Consider the following 19,806-nt stretch of genomic DNA (forward strand, 5'->3'; position numbering starts at 1 on the left):
TTTGGGCTATACACTTTATTAAACTACCTCACAAACACTAGAAACTAAAAGTCATTCAACTGAACTGTAACAATCTATTTATTTACAGAGTACTGCCTACAGAGCGATCAGTGCTGAACCTGGTCTTCCCCAGGAATGAAGCCCATCCTCCCAACAGGTCTGGGAATACCTGACAAACAGAGGACATTGATATCCACCTGAACAATGGCATATCAGGCAGAAGGGCACCAGCCCAACATTGAAACAGACAGAGAAACAAACAGAAAGACACACATGGGCCCTGTGCTCCAAAAGGATTGAGGGCCTGCCTCATGGACTCTTCAGGCTATATAGTCTAGTCCCCACTGCTGGGGACCATGGTGGCTTTCAGGGGTGGTGAGTTCCAAACAGCAGAGCTAGTGCGCTTGTAGTAGCGAGTCTTCCTCTTCTTAAAGATGTCCTCCAAGTCCAGTGGGAGAACAGATCTGAAGAGCTCTAGAGTGTTTGGAGGGTGGTAGTACTGGTGGACAATGGCCTTGCTGAGTTGGGTGCCTGAAAAAAAACAGAGGCCTGGATCACTGCCTGGTGCTCTCTGGGAGCTTCCCTGACCCCTGCACCTACCCACAGAGCCAAGTCATCCTTTCCACGACAGCATACCTTGCTCCTACCCTATCTGCTCCTCTAGCAACCTCCTGCTCACCTCCACCCAACAATTATCCTTTTATCTCCATCTTCTAGCAGCTGAGCCCAAAGGCACCCAGGAGTTGTCTTAGGCAATACTTTATTCTCCCTATTTTGTAGAAAGAGACTTGTCTCAAGGCACATGGTAGGTGAATGGCAGAGCTAAGTGTGAAGACAAGCCTGTCTCCAGATCTTAAGCCTCCTTGCCTGGCTACTCCCACCAACTTCAAAGACTCTACAGAAGAGCACACAGGCTAAAGGAACAGAGCTGTGTGGGATTCACAGCCCCACCAACCAGGCTGAGGAGGGCCCTAGAGGATCAGGAGCGAACACACATCCAGGGCTTGCTTCTTAAATTCCTTCATTCCAATCATCTCAGTTGGGTCCTAGTACCACTGACTCCCTCTTCACAGATACAGAAACTAAGTAATCTATCTAAGGTCAGTTACCATCAGGCAACTTAGCTGGCCACACTGGCCCCTGCTTGCTGTTCTAAAGTGATTGACGTAAGTCAGTCATCAGTGACTTAGGAAAGTAAGATTCTGGCTATGGTGGGGTTCAAACAAGGTCTGTCACAAAAGTTGTCTTTCTGTCAAGTGCTGACCCACTGTGGGATCTGAGGACCCTTCTGAGGTAAGCACCTTGTGCTAACCTCTAGTTCAGCAAATCCTAAGAAGCACCCTAGCAGGCCCTCATGCCCAGGCCCGAGACAGCATCAAACCATCCACACCCTGTATAAATCTGAGACCCCAAGACTCAAGGCAAATCTTGCTCAAGAACCAATCCCCGGGCTCGTGATCTTTCCTAGCTCTAACATTCCAACCAAACCCTGCTATCCTCTTAGTTCTATGCCCACCCATGGGTGGCTTACTTGGGTCTAAGCCTCTTGTGCCCTGCTGGGCCAGACTCTGAGGAGAGGACTTTCCAGTCCATGTCAGAATACTTAGCAGCTCGTCTGCTTGAGCCACACACAGCTACACTCAACAAGAGCAAAGGAACTCAACACCCTTCATCCTATATCCTCAGATGCGTCTTCAGACCACAGTAAGCCTCCTACCTCTAGGTGCATGCTATGGTGGGGTTCAAACAAGGTCTGTCACAAAAGTTGTCTTTCTGTCAAGTGCTGACCCACTGTGGGATCTGAGGACCCTTCTGAGGTAAGCACCAGGTCAATGCTAAGTCACTGGGCCCAGCATGTCAGCACATCAGCCTGTACACCTGCAGCAGCTAAACTACCACTTCCACATCCCACAGAGGGAAGAAAGGAGGCAGCCCAAGCCTCTTCAGAAACTCTGGGCCCCACTCACCTTTGGCCCAGGAAGGGATGGGTTTCCGGGGATGGGACTCATCATCTGTGGAGTCATCGCTATTTAGGTCCATCCCATAATCGTCTATGCTGATCTTGGGGATGGATTTGGGTCCTTGTGGAGTCATTTGATATGAGGTACAAACAGGAGACTAGAAGAAAATCAGCATGGTCATTGACTCCCTCCCCTGCCTTCCTGGAGGACACTGACACTCTGGCCATCTCCCTTCACTTCTTAAGGAGAAAACAAACATTTAGGGTCACTTTTTCATTTTAATAAGTCAGGGAATATAAACCACTTTGTATCATGTAAACTTTCTTTCATATTGGCATTTCCCTCCCTCAAAGACACACCATGATCTTCAACTAGCTTTTTACTATGGATGGCCCTTTAATCCCTGCAACTGTGGGTAAGGTGTGGTAAGGATTACAAATTTGAGGCTAGCCTAGGTTATACAACCAGACCCTGTAACCAAAAAGAGAAAAAAGAAATAAACACAAGTTACTTGCTCTCTTTCTTCTGGCTCTAACACACAGCCTGAGCTCGTAAGCAAATGAAGGGTGGTGTAAGAGCCCCTCCCAACAGGGGCACAGGCCTCACCTGCACATCCACAGTCATGTTCAGGACTTTCCTGGCTGCTGCCGCCTCCTTAGCTTTCTTTGCCTGCTCCTCCTGCAGTTGCTGCTCAGCCAGGCGCTGTTGCTCTTCCTGGGACCCAGCCAGCAACAAGATTAGATGTGTCCTTCCTCTCCTCTTGCCACACTGCTACCCCATGTGGCAAGGCAGGGCTGCCTGAAGAGTATAGCCCAGGCTTCCCAGTGCTCTCAGCTCTCAGCTCAGCACAGAACCCACATGCAGCCCATTTTCCCAACACTCCTACCTTCCTCTTCTTCTCCTCCAGTTCCTTTTGAAGTCGTTCCTTTTGGAGCCGCAGGGCTTTCTCTCTCTCCTGCATCTCCCTGAGAACCACCAAGAATCTGTCAAGCCAGTAGTAGGGCCCCAGTCCTCTTCCCACCCCGAAAAGAGAATTAGGCTTGGTGGACATGCCTTTAGGGAATGGGACAAGAAGAACTGGACATCAGCCAGTCCAGCCAGCAGCTGGACTCTCCGAAAGCAAGCTTCAAAGCCTGCTTTGAAGCATACAACCTGCAACTAGCATACAACCCCTCTTCCATGCAAGCGACGTCCACGAGCCCCGCCCTTCTCTTTTTCACAATAGAAGAGTGATAGCTCTCCTCGGCCTTGCTACGACCACTGCATGAGAGAGACAACACAGAGCCGGGTGGTGGTGGCGGCGCACGCCTTTAGTCCCAGCTCTTGGGAGGCAGAGGCAGGTGGATTTCTGAGTTCGAGGCTACCCTGCTCTACAGAGTGAGTTCCAGGACAGCCAGGGCTACACAGAGAAACCCTGTCTCGAAAAAAACAAAAAAACGAAAGAAAAGAAGAAAAAGAAAAAGAAAAAGAAAAGAGAGAGACAACACAGAGCACTCAGCTCCGCCCAGTGAGCAGGGGTCGCCTCTACAGTCAGGAGCTTGACCTTAAACAAGTCATTTAGCCTCACTCTCAAACCAGATTCCTTTGTAAAGCTCATTGTCTATGCCACAAGAGCTTTAAGGAGTAAGTTTTTTAAAAACCTACAGAGCAGGTAGCTCAGAGGAACCCTCAGAGCTACCAACCAAACACCCCATCGCTCCTCAGGGCTAATACAAATCTAACCACCCAACTCTGAAGTCACAATAGCAGCCACCACCCATTCCCTCCCCGACTCTTATCTCTGACTTTACCTAGAAAGACCAGGGGCACTTTTGTGTCAATCTATATGCACCCAATACTGCCTTGAGATTCAGGCCCTCTATGTGAAGTCCTCAATTCTCCATCAAACATGTCCCCAACTCAGGAGTTGGGAAGGAAGAGGAAATAGTTGCTGGGCCTGTTGGTCTGCACACATAAGTGGGCACAGTTCTAATAAATGTCAGTGAAGGGAAAACCTCACCGGGTTATCATCACCACCAAGGGAAGCATAGGGGCCAGGGCTAACGGTGCTCAATGTCCTATACTGCAATATAAATGTCCCTCATGCCCAGGATGCCTGGGGCAGGCCCATGGAGGAGTACTATGTGTCTAAGACCCCTCACCTTACTGTATCCACGGAGACAAAGGCACCAAAGGAGTCAGCACATTCTGCTGAAGCAGAAGAAAACGTGCAGTGACCCTGAGCTGGAACCCCTGAATCTCCCACAGCTAACATATATCCTATTTGGTGGTCCACTAGCTGTAGGCATCAGGCCAAGGGAAAGCCTGACAACCTTCAAGTGAATAGAAGCCAAAAAAAAAGAAGCAGTGGCCATGCTGCCTGTCACTCCCCACACAGGACAGTAGTAAATGGTCAGTGGGTGGCCTCACCTCTTGGCCCGAAGACGCTCCTGCTCCCGCTCCTGCTCCCTCCGTTCCTGCTCCCTCCGTTCCTGCTCCCTCCGCTCCTGCTCCCTCCGCTCCTGCTCCCTTCGCCGCTCTTGCTCCCGCTGTTCTGCCAGGCGCCTGGCCTCAGCTGCTTTGCGGCGCTCCTGTTCTTCCTCCTTCTTCCGTTGTAGCATTTCTTGATGCCGCCGCTCCTCTTCCTCCTGAGTTGGCAATGCAAGGAAGTGTGGGACACTCAAGCCAGGTTTGGGCCCACAGAGAGAAAGCAAGCCAAGGAGCTGCTCCTGCCCACAGCCCTAGCTCCTAAGGCACTGACTACCACCATGACATCAGGTAGGACTGAGCCGCCAGACTCCTTGACAATAGGTTTTGAAAGTCATGGGCAGACAGAAAAGGAATCTGGCAACAGCTGCAGCAGAACTGACAAGCAAGAGGGGACCTTGGAGAGCTAGCTATGTGCAATAGGCAAGCCATCTAACCCGATGGTCAGTTTCTCATCTGAAAAGCAGGAGACAGCAGCACGGGCACCTGGAGGAGCTGCTGAGTTAACACACATTAAACTTAAGTGTCTGTCAGAGCATAAGTACACCATACTGATTAATTCTAGAGCACCCCAATGACAGACATTGTTCCTGCCAGTGGTAAGACTGCAGTTCCAGAGCGAGAGATGAGGTCCTACTCTTGCAAGCATAAGGCTCAAGGGTGGAGTGTAAGTACAATCACCCACTGGGCATTCAGCACATACCAGGCATGACATGCCTCTCGTGCATTAGTGAATCTTGCTCTCAACTAGAACCCTTTCAAAAGCAAGATCACTCTGCCATTTGAGTAACCTGATCACGGTCACACAGCTAAGAAATAGCAGATGTGAGGTGAAGCCTGACTCCAATAGCACTTTCAATCTCCAAACTTTGGCTTCTAGAAAAGTCCCCATGACACAACCCTCAAGTCAGCAACAAGATACAGAATGGGCATGCCCAGCCAGTCCTCAGGGCATGGAGGCAGTGCCTGTCCCACCCTACTGCTTCCCTGTCCCCACCTAGCCGCACCTGTTGGAGCCACCTGAGCCTGCGTGCCTCCTCCTCCTGCTTCCTTCGTGCCTCTACCTCTTCCATCTTCTTGGCAGTTGCCTTCTTCTTTGCCTTCTCTGCCAGACGCTCCTCCTTAGCCTGCAGAATCCACTTACATGTGTCCTCTGAAGCAACCTCTCCCTTAGCATGCAGCATGGAGCCTACAAACCCTGCCCAGAACTCAGGGAAAAGGCACAATAAGCCATACCACCTCAGGACTGCTCACATGAAAAGGGTTGCTGGGGGGGAAAAAGGCTTAAAGCTAGACTTCCAGCATTCAACTTGCCTCAGAAAAGATCAAAGCCCATATGACAGAAAGCAGGGGTACACAGGCCATCCAGCCAATGACTAATACAAGAGTCCAGTTTCCCCTTTGAGGCTGCTAAGCCTAAAGTGCGAGGGCTCCACTAAGGCCCCGCCCACTGGGACCATTAGCCCAGACTCACCTTTTCTGTCTTCTCATCAATCTGAGCAAACTTCTGCTCAATCTGCTTCTTCTTTTCCTCCTTCATCTGTTCTACCCTCTCACGGGCCTGCAACACCTTGCGGAGGCGCTCTTCACGCTTCCTGTGGGCACAGCACAGTCAAGGAGAGCCTACCCAAGCTGGGGCAAGCCAGACTGGGAGCTGAGACACTTACAGCTTCACCTCCTCCAGTCGCCGCCGCTTGTCTTCCTCTACCTTCTGTCTGCGCCGCTCCTCGGCCTCCTCCTTCCGTCGCAGGCTCTCTAGGCGCTGGCGCTCCTTCTCCTGAAGAGAGCAGGATGGCCACTGGGATGTAAATAAGGACACCCACCAACCCCAAAGGCTGCCTGCACCATTCTCAACCAGACAGAGAAGAAGATGCCTCACAGGCAGACATCCAAGCATACCCTGGGACCACCCTAGGCAAGAATAAGCATACTGTTTCTCCTTCAGGCGGACAGAGTACATCCCACGAACCTGACTTGTAGACAACACAAAAAACAGCCTCAAATTAGATGTATGCTGATTATAGTTATATAAACAACTTGAAAATTGACTAAATGTGGGACCGTGTTCAGCCCCACTCTGCTGCTGGGCACAGCTGCTGGAGACGGGAAACACTGGAGCTTGACTGCACTTATCCCAACACGCTGCCGCCCACCCATAGGGTGCTGGGCTTTAGGGAAGCACCAAGACACTGCTCTAAGGATGGGAAAAAGCAGTCTGACATGTGGACTCCTGGGCATCTAGTCATCACTAGAAAACCACACAGAGAAGTCAAAAATGAAGTGTTGGGGTCCACAGGCCCTCAAGGAGGCAAGGCCAGGGCCATTGGAATCCTCGGGCTAAGGACAGCATCTAGCCCGGGGCTTGGGCTGGGAGCTCCAGCTTAGCTCAATCAGTAAAAGTAGCAGTGGTTGTCTAGAATTATAGACAGGCTCTCTATGGGAAACTTAGGCAGAGGCTCTATGGGCGAAGGCCTCCTCCATGCTCCCCATAGCAGTGGTAGATGAAAGAGACAGTCCTTGGTTTCAAACTGCTCATTGGTTGTTCATCTTGAAAAACGGATGCATACCAACTTCTCACAGTGGTCCAGAGATTAAATACCTTTTGCAGAGAGGAATGTCTGGGAAGGGGAGCTTATTGGCTAGACCCTCGGGGTCTCTAGGTACCTCATTAGCGCGGAGAACTCTTATAATGTGGGAAGTGTGGCACATATTCCAGGCCAGGAATCTGGCAGGAAGCACGGAGCAGGGAGCCCCTACCATCTCAGATGTGTACCTGAGTTTCCAGGGACTCTGACCCACTCTACCTTACCAGGTTCCTGGTAAGTCAACTGTCCCACAACTAAAGACCAAGACAGCAAAGAAAATAGCAGGCAGCTCAAAGTGTCAGCTAATGTTCTATTTGGAAGAACAAGATAAAGGAGCAGCCATTTATCACTTTCGACACATGCTAGGAGTGTGAATATGCACCACTCTTTTATGCACATCAACAGTCGAAAAAAAGGTACCATCAAATGTTAACACAGGCTAGTGAGCTAGATCAGGGATGGTATGTCTTGTCCTTTAGTTTCCAAATATCTTGTGATATACTGAAAGATCCTGACAAAATATAAAAGGTCACAGAAGCCCTGAAATTGGCAAGATAGATTTCATTGTTAGCAGAACTAGCTTCACTGATTTAGAAAAATAGAGGTGCACAATGCTCTTGGCCGCTCCTTGAACCCGTGTGTCTGCCAATGTTCTGACCGTTCCTTGAACCCAGGTGTGTGCCCACTGCTGCACCTCACTGCCAGGTGTTTGTGTCAGAAAATCTCCCCAGCAACCACAGCCCGGCCAATCCGGAGTTGCTACACCTGCACCAGACTCTTTCCTTGTACTCCTCCCATATCCATTTCTTGAGAATAGACATTGTTTAGATCTGGAAATTCCCTATTCCTCCCTTCTCCTTTCTCCCCTGAGGGCCTGTAAAAACTGGGACCTCTTTCCCCTCGAGGTCGTCTCCTCTACCCCTGCGTGGGATATGAGTCGTCCCCAGAGCTCTCGCTTTCCCCGAATAAAGCCTCATGTGGTTTGCATCAAGCTTGGTCTCTCGTGAGTTCTTGGGGATCCGCTATTGTCCTGAGGCCTGAGCGAGGGGCTCCTCTCAGAGTCTTTCAATACTTGTGTTAATTTCTAAAACACCATTAAAAGACAGCTGGTTGTACAGCAGATCAGTACTGGCATCACTTCCCATGCAAACCCAGAAAGCCCCATAGGGACATGGTTATAGCTACAGTGCAACAGCAGGGATGGGGTGACACTCCAAACTGTGCCTGGCCAACGGTTAGACTAATGCTTTCCAACACCCACACCGTGGCTCACAACCATCCATAATTCCAATTCCAGGAGATCTATCTGATGCCCTCTCTGACCTCCCTGGGTACCAAGTATGCAAATGCTACATGGTATACAGACATAAATGCAGATCAAATACCCATATACATAAAAAAATAATAAATTATTTGTTATTAATTATTAATATTTTAAAAATATTTTTAAATAAATTTTTTTTGTTTTTTTGTTTTTTATGTTTTTCAAGACAGGGTTTCTCTGTGTAGCCCTGGCTATCCTGGAACTCACTCTGTAGACCAGGCTGGCCTCGAATTCAGAAGTCCACCTGCCTCTGCCTCCCAAGTGCTGGGATTAAAGGTGTGTGCCACCACGCCCGGCAATAAATTTTTTAAAAACATTTAAATTATATATATATATATATACATACATGCATATATATACATATATATGTACATAAAATGTGTGTGTGTGTGTAAAATAAAAGACTGCCAGAAATTTAAAAAGTCAATTATGTGCTATTTACAAGTAATAATTTAGATAGGTTCAAAGACCTTAGCTAGAAGCACAGTAGCTAAACAAAGATAGCGTACAACTCAACACAATTCCCAAGACGTCCTCCAAAGATATTCCTACTGACGAATGGTCTATGGCTGCTGAGATGAGTGGATGAGGACGGTGTGGATGTGAAGGGATAGCTAAGAGCTTTCTGTGAGTGAAGGATGTGAACAGGGTCTGTATCCCAATGTGGCAATGGCTACATAAATCATGTTAAGATTCATAGAAACACGCACTCCCCTGCAAATTCACCATACCGTGTAACTTTTTCTATGTAAACAAAAACCATTTAAGAGAGAAATGGAAAGAAAGAGGGACATCAGGAGCTATTAAAACCAAGTTGGGTACAGAAGAGCCTAAAAAAGCACTGGTCTTTGAGAAATCCTTTTGGAAGGAATGGGTGACCTTCAGTAGGCTCTCCAACCACCCAGACTCAGGAAGAAAAGATGGGAACCAGACATATAGGCACACGCCTATAATCCCAGGATTTGGGAAGTAGAGGCAAGAGGGTAAGGAGGTGAAGGCCTGGGCTACTTGAGAGCACATCTTACACAAACACAGACACAGTAGGGAGGATCACACCCCAGCTTTCTCCCCAACACTACAGCATGCAGGTGCTCTCCCTGGGAAGAGTACTTCAAAAGCAAAGGCTGGATGGTACTCAGCGGTCACCATCTCTTCTTCCTACAGACAGTCAAACTCTAGCTTTCAACAAGGCACAGATCAGCCTTTCCTCCTTAAGCTTGAATATTAAGCTTTCCCACACCAGCCATAGATAGCATCGACTGTACTGCACTATTTGTAACTTGGTGCTTTAAGAGGCTTTCATGCTACAGAATCCATTTCTCCTCTGGCCCAGACTTCAAATGGGCTTTGGTGTCCCCCGAGCCACAATCAAGGCCCATGCAAAATAGAAGAAAACTACAAGCTGGAGTAGCCTCTGTAGCCTGGAGGCCTAACCTGCACACTCTCCATGCCTTGTCTCCAAAACCTACTTTATCTGAAGTCCTGCATTCAATGTGTGTACACTCACTCTCCAAGTCACCAGATCTCCTGAGGCTGCTCTTTCTTCATTTTGTAGCTGAGAAAACCCGGGTATAAAAAGAAACATTTGCTAGGCCCAAAACCTTTTAACCTTGTTAGGCTCTGGTATCCCAGCTATAAGCACTGTGCAGGGACTTGGGTTCCCTAAAGCAGGCAGGACAACCTGCAGTGCCTATCAGCCATGTCCATACCTGCAAGGCCCTGGGGCAATATAAAGGAGAGGAAGTGAATGGCCAATTGAAGAAGGAACAAGTTCAGCCTTCTTCACAGGCAAGTAAGGGAGACATGCTGTCACCCTGACCAATCAAAGAGGACAAACAAGTTAAGGACCTATCTGGCCAGCTGCTGAGACCTTTCCACCTGCCATGGCCATCAGCTGAAAGCAAAAGCCTTTCAGATGCCTTCGTAACTCTTCTCAGAACTATAACAAGGGGCTGCATCAAGGTATGAAGCAGGCAGGTGTATTCAGGGTATCCTACATGACCTGAGCTATACAACACCCCTTCCCAACAAAGTATTGACCAGCTGTTCTGGCTGGAGCTACACACAACTCTTTCCCAAGAAAGCAGTGTCCTTCTCCTCCCTAGCAATTCCCTGTTTAGAGTCTGTGGTCAAATGAACAATAACCTATGTTCTCAGTATCAACTTTTTTGGGGGGAGTTGGGGTGGGGAGGAGGAGACCTTATTTATTATCTCATGCCTTTATGGGATGTATAATCCACACCTACACAGGTTGAAGTTTCCAACTGTCAATCAAAAGTTGACCAGAGCAGAAAACCATCTGTACCCTGTTCCTAGAAGCCAATTCCACTTTCTCCTTGACCCACTGCTCCTTCCTTGCAGAGCATCTACCCTTGACTTTCACTTTCAAATAAAATCCTGGACCTTATGCCTCAGCAGGCATAAGCGCCTACCACCAACACTGATAACCTTAGTTTGAACCCCAGAATCCATATGATGGAAGAAGAATAGACTCCAAAAATTGTCCTTTAACTTTCTTCCAAATATACCCTAGAGCATGTGCTTCACACACACACACACACACACACACACACACACACATAAAACAACTTTAAAGAAAAATCCCACATTATTTGTATGTGTGTGCATTTTCAAATCATTAAACAGATAACAAGAAGTTGAGCCATAGCTGGTAAAGACAGCAACCAACTAGGAGAGCAGGAGACAGGACTGTGGGCTACACTCAGGTCCCAGTTCTCCAGAGCTCTTGCTCACAGCAAGTGACCCAGCCCAGCTCAGCTCGGAGGTGCCTGGGAAGAGAACAGCTTCTTCAGGAAACAGGACTGTGGGCTGCACTCAGGTCCCAGTTCTCCAAAGCTCTTGCTCACAGCAAGTGACCCAGCCCAGCTCAGCTCGGAGGTGCCTGGGAAGAGAACAGCTTCTTTGGTCTTGTTTCCAGATGCCACTTGCCAACAGCTACATTGAAACTTGCACAACTGAACCCAGCCGCAGTTTACAGTTACCAGCCCTACCCCATCAAACATCATATCAGGGCTACTGCTTAGGTCCATGACCCAATAACTCTCAGTGGCTCTGTGGACCAGAGACATGTCTGTTCTTTTCACAGACCCTCAAGCCCCAGTGCTGGGAATGAGGAAGTAGATGGCCGTGGGAAGCACTTCTAGCTGTAGGCCAGAAAAACACTGCAGGTCACACCTGCCTGTGTCCTCCCAATAGCAGGGGATGGGCAGAGGGCAATCTCTACAGTGGGAGGTTGCAAAGCCCCAAAACTATTGAGTCCCACCAGTTACCCTGGTGACTCCAGTGACTCCCACGTGCACATCTGTCTTCCTAACACTCCCACTTGCAATGTTAGTGCTTTCATAGGGGCTGTCAGCTACACCTAACATAGACATGGTTAAGAACTAGGCACAGCTCTGTTAAGGGACAGGGAAAGGCTTTACTTACAACAAAGCTGCACTGTGGAGAGGAAACAGAAGAACACCAAGAGTTAATGCAAGTGATGTCCTACAGGGCAGGCTATGCACCTATCTACGGTAGTGGGTCTACTCAGGGCCTTTTTTTTTTTTTAACCAACAACACACTGTTACTTCATCTCACCCATCCTCCCTCCCAACAGTAAAGGTGTCTTCACCTGTTCTTCTCAAGTCACACCTACCACTGGTCTGTGGACACAGTAGCCAGTGTTAGGTCTGCTAAGCCTAGGGCTCACACCAAGCAGCTGAGCTTCTCAGTCATAGTCCAGGATCCATAAAGTCAGAGCAGTACCACAGAATTGAGGCAACCCTTGCCAGAGGCTTGAACTCACCCATCATCAGTGTCTGACCTCCATATGCCCAAGCCCACACTACTTTCAGTAACTTAAAGAGAGCTTTCAACCACAGTGCCCTAGTTCCAGCAAAGCACAGCCAGGGGACAGGCTCCCTTACCTTAGGGTCCACACGAAGCGGAGTGTTGCGTTTAATAAAGGACTTCATGACACTGCTGCGGGAGGCCAGTGTGGGAGTCATGAGCATCTGGTTCTTCTGCACTGTGTGCAGGAAAGTCCGGAGGGGCCGTACCACCTGCAGACCAGGGCCGGGGTCAGGATGGAACAGGCAGGGCAGACACCAAGCAAGGGCAGGAACCTGCTCACCTTGTTGGCTGGACAGGGTGGGGACGGGGTCTTATTCTGGCAGGGCTGCAGTTCTTCATCTTCCAGTTGCTCCTCATCTGGTTCACTTATTGCCTGCTTGTAACTGCGTTTCCTCCTACCCAGGACAGGTGGCCACAGGTCATAAAGCGGTGTCAAGAATCCACCTCATAGCCCCACTACATCCCATTAAAAAAAAAAAAAAAAAAAAAAAAAAAAAATCACCCTTGCAAACACGTCTGGGCTTAAGCCTCAGAACTCTAGACTTGAAGAGACTGCAGACCAGCCCTTTACTGCCCACTCAGAAAAAGGTAGGTGGCCAATGAAAGGTCACAGAGCCAAGGCTGCAGAGGGACATGATCATTCCCAAGACAGCATCTACAGCATCAAGGTGCTTCTTCTGTTAAGTCAAAAAATCAAACAGTGACACCAGTCAAGAAGCAGAATGCCTGGCCACACCCAGACATAGCCTCTCTATGCAAGAGCCCCAGCTTGATTCAAGCCCCCACTCGGATTCTCAGACCACAGCTGCCTACACATCCTTTTTCCAGATGCAAACCTGACACTCTGGGGTGGTTCTCTGTGTCCATCTGTTTGGTCAAGCTCAGCTTCTGTGAAGACAGAAATTTCAGTGAAGTTGTTTGAGTGATGGCAGTGGGGTATACATGCTGGTTTTAGGGAAGGGGTCCAGCAGCAATAGCTACAGCAAGAGCAATCCCCACTCCTGACAACCTCAGGGTGGTCAATGGCAAAAACACCAAACTTAGCAGTAACTGGCCTTGAGCCCAGGATACTGGCCCCCAAATCAGATCCTCCAACCCTAATCCTTGGCAAATGTGACACAAATGGCATGACAGTATCACTGAAGCCTTAATCTATATGCCACTCCACTACCACAGAAAACTATGTGCAAAAACCTTACAGGACAAGCTGCCAACTCTACTATAATTAAAGTCACCTCTCCTGGCCTTCAATTTGTACCACATGACAGAAGATGAAGGTTCTTTTCATGGGGTCATCACACAGGGCACAGTACATTTTATTTCACACCAAGAGGAAGCACCCTTTACTCCAAGAGTCTTTGCAACAGTCCTGGAAGCTTTCAAGCTGGCACAACTATCCCTGACCCCTTCATAAAGGGGATGCTTTGCTCGAAACCTTACAGTGCCATTTCTTCACACCATGGAAATTACCCTCCAGAGAGAGACATGAGCCAAACTCCAAGAGCCTACTAGTAGCCTGGGAAGCCAGGCAAGGGCTCCTGACCAACTCCCAAAACCCACAGGAACCCTGCCCTTTTTGAACTAGAGAAGTCAGAAACAAGCAAAGCGAAAGAGGCCAGGTTGACACTCAGACCTCAGCCTGTAGTTCTTCATGAATCCTTTGGAGTGGGCTTTAAGACCTTCACATGACACTCTCACACCGTTACTTCCTTTGGGTCCTTCCTTGTTTCCTAATCTAGCCAGCTAGACTTACTCATGTGACACTCAGCAGTAACCTCCAGCCAAGATCACGGACTCTTCAGGTTTATCTTTGGCCTATCAGGTTATCAGAAAATGAAGTGCCATATCCCAAGACACAGGACCAAGGAGCTCACCTTGCTCTTCAACAGTCGTTGTCTGGCCAGCAGCCGCAGGCTTCGAGGTGGGCGTACTAATCGCAATCTTGGTGGCACTGCGGGGTTTGGAGGGACACCCACTGTTCTTGGAGACCTACAGGAAGAACCAAGACTTGAAGAAGCCCACATAGATCCTGAGGCTCAGGATGGCGTGGCACAGAGCTTCAGACCTGGAGGGCTCAGGTCCTACCCATCTCTGGCCTGTGACCTTACCTCTTGCTCCTCTTCTGCCTCCTCAGGTTCGGCCACCTCAACAGGCTCCTGCTCCAGGCTGAAAGCAAAGCAGGGGCACTGTGAGAACTCTTTTAAGTCTAAGTTTCCTCCGATATTAGGCGGCCAGAACTGGATGACAAACCAACAGCCTAGGCTGGATCAGAAGACAGCAGCTAACACCAGTGGCTTCCTGAGTAGAACATTATGTGACTTTCTTATTAGAGGTCACATGCTTATTTGGAGTGTGCCCATGAAGGCAATAATGGGCACAGTCCTTTCCTTTCTTTCTCCTTTCAAGTCCCAGCCATGAGATGAACAGCTTTGTGGACCAAACTCCCATAGTCATGATGTACTGTTCCCCAAAGCAGCAGAACCAACAGGTCATAGGTGGCTTAGCTCTACAATTGTGAGCTATGACAAACCATTTTTTGCAGTAAGCTGAATAACTTTTAGGCATTGCTCCAGTGATACAGAGGAGACAAATATTTTATCCAACTCTGTCCCAGTCTTTAGGGCCCAGCAAAGTCTCATCTCTTTTGATGCTTGCTCACTACTCACCCAGGGGCCAGCCAGCCCCATTTCCTCATCCCAAGCACTAAACCTCTGCGTCAAAGTAAAGAAGGACTAGCTCGTGATAGCACAGCATGACCTCTAAGAAGTCAGTGCCCTAGGCCCAAGCAATGCTAGGGCTAATCTGGAAACAGAAAGCAGCTGAGCCCCAGACTACCACTCTACAACACCTCATTTTAAATGGTTGTTCTACATTCTTTACAAGCGTGAAGTTCACACACTCAGGCTGACAAGTGATACTGATGAAATGTTGCCTGGGGACTTGACAGTCATGTTGCTTGCTACCATGTTACATGGGGACCAAGCTAAGGGAGCATGGCTGTCAGCAGTGCCATGGAGAGATGGGTCCTGCAATGTGCCCTGAACACCCCTGTAAAAGCACTAGCATGGAACTTACCCAACATTCTGAGGCACTTCGACATTCAGGAGTCTCTCCAGGTAACTGTGACCTGAAGGACAAACAAAAACAAAAGATGCCATCAGAATCCAGTCAGGAACCAGACCAGAGGTGCAGGAAGTTGTGTCAGGAACACGATCACTGTTCCTTTCATAGACACACAGACCTCACTGTGCCCTGGCTCTCTTCCTCATTCATCCTCACAACCTCAATAAAGCTATTAGCTTTATGTAGCTTGCGTAAAAGGCACAGCTCCACCTCTTCACTAGGCTAGGAATCAAATACCTAATGTCTGACATTTCCCTGGCCCCCAACACAAGCAGCCTATTCACTCAACAAACATTCATCTACTACTATGTACTGGGCTCCGGGCCAGGTGCCGCAGCCTCAATGGTAAGGAAAACCAACAAAACCATTGTCTGGTCTTTTTACCTTCCAGCATCAAATAACCTTACACAGTAAACAAGGATATGTGCAACAACCAAGTTAAAGATGCTAAAGCCTAGATGGAGACTGAACTGATGTGAAAGACTTAATGTGATGAAACAACCAAAGGGAAACTAGGAGGTGGTAGGGCACGTCTTTAATCCCCACGCTCGGGAAGCAGGAGGTTCTCTTGAGTTCAAAACCAGCCTGGTCTATAGAGAATTCCAGAACAGCCTGGGCTACACAGAGAAATCCTGTCTTGAAAAAAGAGGGGGTGGAGGAGGGATGGGCAGAGGGAAGGAAGGAAGAAGGGAGGATATGCAACCTCTGGAGATACTTGGGACCCTTTCGGGCAATCCACACATCTGAACTACTGAAGAGTGACTTCTTCTTACTTATTAACATTAGCCCAAACAGCACAAAAAAAAAAACAAGGAAAGCATGCTAAACATGCTTACATCCATCAAGAATTCTGCACCACAGCCGGGCGTGGTGGCGCACGCCTTTAATCCCAGCACTCAGGAGGCAGAGGCAGGCGGATTTCTGAGTTCGAGGCCAGCCTGGTCTACAAAATGTGAGTTCCAGGACAGCCAGAGCTACACAGAGAAACCCTGTCTCGAAACCCCCCCCAAAAAAAAAACAAAAAAAAAAAAAAAACCCAAAAAACAGAATTCTGCACCACACTCTATCATCCTATCACACACAGTAAAGCAATGCCCAGTTTCAATCAGGAATGTCCTTGAGGAAGTATTAATTACAGGCACAATGATTACCACCTTTAACCCCAGCATTCAGGATGCTGAGACAGAGGGATTGCCATAAGTTCAAGGTCAGCCTGAGCTTGTCTAAATGAGTTACTGAACATGTATCATAACCAAGCACTAAGATGAGTTCTTTAACTACCATCAAGGCAATGTCATTACCATTTCAGACAGGAGACTGAAATTAAGAGAAGAGGTGCACCCAAGGTCACCCACCTGGGGGCTGAGTTACTACATATTCTGGTCCCTGCCTCTTCATCTTTCCTTATTTCAAGGAGATAACTGATGGGCTTGGAATTAGACAGATCTGCTTACACCCAACCCAGAATCGTATCCAGCAGCAGCAAAGGCTGTTGGGGAGGGAAAAAGCAATGCTTTAAAGCTACAAGTTTGCTGTTATGAAAACAAGCCCTGCCGGGCGTGGTGGCGCATGCCTTTAATTCCAGCGCTTGGGAGGCAGAGGCAGGCAAATTTCTGAGTTCAAGGCCAGCCTCATCTACAATTTGAGTTCCAAGACAGCCTGGGCTACACCAAAAAACCCTGTCTTAAAAAGAAAAGGAAAATTTAAGGAGGAGGAAGGAAATCAATATATATAGACAAAGGAGGATAAAACAATAGAAAGGATGTCTGAAAAAGTCATAAAAGATTCCTATTACTATGTATTTACCTAAATTACATGTAATACATATAAATCTATGTATAATGCATACATATATATATAGTTTGAATAAAATTTTCCCACTTGCACTGCCAGATTCCCTGCAAAAGCCATAAACCATCTAATAAAACAACTCAATCCCGGGCATGAGAAGCCCTCTTTTGAATATTGGCCAAGGTTATCCAAAAGACTCGTATTGCTATTGCCCTTGGTTGTCTCCCCGAGCTTCAAAGTTAAGTCCCTACTGCTAAAGACATGCACTTAAAAAACTAGTCTTGGAGGATCCAAGTTGAATCTGACCTGAAAGCCTACTCTCTAAGAACTAACTAGCTTTCATATTACCAGAAAGTGCCATGTAAGTAGTCAAGAGGTAAGTAACCAAGAAATCCTACCCATTAGTGTAATCTATGAACTATAACAATGACCACTGTGGCACCATAATCCTAAGGTATAACAGGAGCACCCATATCTTGAAAGTAACCAACAGCTCTCTAGTTGGACCTAAGGCCCTCTCAACAAGAGGGAAATGGTACCTGGTGCTAGAATCCTAGCCAACTTCCCAGGGCTGATGAGGTCATAGATCTTGGAGGAGAACCTACAACTGCTACTTTACCAAACCAATATAATTCCTAACTGCAATCTAAATATTTATTCTTTTACTCATAGACAAGTATAGCTCAACATCATTAAAGAAACTTCTCTTTGCAACAGATGGAAGCCATTACAGAAAAGCACAACAGATCAAAATGCAAAGAACAAGTGATCTCATGTGGTGCCCAGCTACATATACACATACACATATACATACACATACACATATACATACACATATACATACACAAATACATATATGATATAGCTACAGTACATCTTCTACCCCTGAGGCTCAGGAACACTAGGAGAGAAAACAGTCAAAAGAGCCTGAGAACAGGAACTATCAGGTGAGACTACATCTCCTAGAAATGTCAAAGAAGCTACCGAGACCATGAAGTCTTAACAGCATGGCTGCCTAAACAAGAAGTGAATGAGGACAAAAGAAAGGCATGCCAACATCTAAGAGGAAAGCTCACTGGACCACAACCCTCAACAAAGAACTACAGCAACGAAGTAATGCTGAGACTGGGAGAAAATGGTCTTTCTCCCCCACCAAGGGGAAGAGAGCCCTACCACAACTGGTTATCCAATACAAGGGGTCCCCTTTTACGTCGTGTACAGTCGAGCAACATTATACAAACTGAGCAGGCTATATTTATATATTTGTCTGTGGGTATACATGCATGTGTGTGTAGCAACAAGTTAAAAAAAAAAAGAGGCCATGAATTTAAGAATTTGGTTAGAGAGAGAAAGGGGAAAGGGAAAATGATGTAATTATATTTTGACTTCAAATTTTTTAAAAATGTCTTCATGAAAAAAAAAAAAAAAAAAACAACCAAACCACAACAACAAAAAGAATAAAAAGAACCACATGTCTGATGTCTAACACCAAATCATGAAAGCGTTTATGAGATTCACCCCAGTTCCTCCTACCCCTCCCATAGCTCCTGGCTCACCTAATCCTATGGATACTTCACCAGGACCAACTTCAGACCTGAAAAAAATCTCAAAAGGAGCTGTGACACTCACCCCATCCCAGCCACCTGACAATCAACGCACAGTTTGCCAGACCTCGTGCTGCACAAGGCCTACACTGTCTCTCCAGGCTATACAGCCCAAAGCTAGGCCAAAGAGAACCTTCCAAGGTATGGTGTCTTCATGTGCCCGACAAACCTAGCCCTTGGGCATCTCACCAGCCCTTCAGCACCTGCCTTCCTGGATGAAATGCAAGTGGACTCAAATCCAAACTTCTGGACTCTACAGCTTGTCTACCTCAGTTTCCTCTTCTGTTAAAAGGCAAAAACCCTGAGGAGAAAATACACAGACCAATTTCTTCTATAAATCTGACAAGAGCCAGATAGTAGATTTACTTCCTATTTACTATGAAACTTAACCTGTCCTCTGACCCTGAAATTGCAGAAACCTGATGTAGCAGTCTCCTTCTTCACTTTTGCAGGATGCCTAAGAACTTCCAACAGCCATTACTGTACTACATTTGCTTTAATGGCAAGAAGCTCCAGGCAGTCCATCGCTTACTGAATGGAGTCTCCAAGTCTTTGTGAAATTCTTTCCTTTGGTTAGGATTGCTAGTGCTATACATTCTCTCCATGTAGGCTGGGTACAGCCATCCTCCAAAAATCTTACTAGCACCCGGGTCCTCAGGCAGCCAACCCTAACTCTCAGGATTGCCTCTGAGGCTCATAAGTACTAGCAGCTACTGAGTACCAACCAGCCTGCATGCTCTATATGGCACATCTCCACAGTAGTTTCACCACTTGGAGTTAAATACAGGGATAGTGTGTTGAGGTCGGTCACTCCAAGACAGCAAAGAGGGACCAACAGATGTACTAACTCTGGGGAAAGACCTTAGGGACACTGGGACCAACATTCTAGGCTTATTTACAAAACCATGCTGACCCAAGCAGTGGTGAAACATGCCTTTAAATTCCAGCACTCAGGAAGCAGAGATAGGTGGATCTGATTTTTAATACAGCCTGGTCTACAGAGTGAGTTCCAAGACATCCAGGCTATACAGAGAAACCCCATCTCAAGAAAAGAAAAGAAAAGAAAAGAAAAGAAGAGAGGAGAGGAGAGGAGAGGA

General features: G+C 47.5%; 1 protein-coding gene across 2 annotated transcripts in view; it reads right to left on the reverse strand.

Annotated features, from left to right (window-relative positions):
* Incenp (inner centromere protein) overlaps positions 1-19,806 on the reverse strand; it is a 27,406-nt gene continuing 7,600 nt past the window's right edge. The window contains exons 5-19 of one of the 2 annotated variants that reach the window (XM_021151608.2): positions 15,267-15,318; positions 14,300-14,357; positions 14,066-14,180; positions 13,028-13,079; positions 12,472-12,586; positions 12,266-12,400; positions 11,784-11,795; positions 6,095-6,204; positions 5,902-6,022; positions 5,435-5,554; positions 4,371-4,588; positions 2,848-2,926; positions 2,568-2,675; positions 1,968-2,118; positions 1-531 (exon numbers count right to left, since the gene is read on the reverse strand). In XM_021151608.2, coding sequence (XP_021007267.1) covers positions 335-531; positions 1,968-2,118; positions 2,568-2,675; positions 2,848-2,926; positions 4,371-4,588; positions 5,435-5,554; positions 5,902-6,022; positions 6,095-6,204; positions 11,784-11,795; positions 12,266-12,400; positions 12,472-12,586; positions 13,028-13,079; positions 14,066-14,180; positions 14,300-14,357; positions 15,267-15,318 — 1,643 coding nt within the window. In that variant the 3' untranslated portion in view covers positions 1-334. The remainder of the gene's footprint in view (positions 532-1,967; positions 2,119-2,567; positions 2,676-2,847; positions 2,927-4,370; positions 4,589-5,434; positions 5,555-5,901; positions 6,023-6,094; positions 6,205-11,783; positions 11,796-12,265; positions 12,401-12,471; positions 12,587-13,027; positions 13,080-14,065; positions 14,181-14,299; positions 14,358-15,266; positions 15,319-19,806) is intronic. The other variant, XM_021151610.2, reaches the window with a different exon arrangement.

Source organism: Mus caroli, chromosome 19, assembly GCF_900094665.2.
Source record: "Mus caroli chromosome 19, CAROLI_EIJ_v1.1, whole genome shotgun sequence".
NCBI classification, from domain to species: Eukaryota; Metazoa; Chordata; class Mammalia; order Rodentia; family Muridae; genus Mus; species Mus caroli.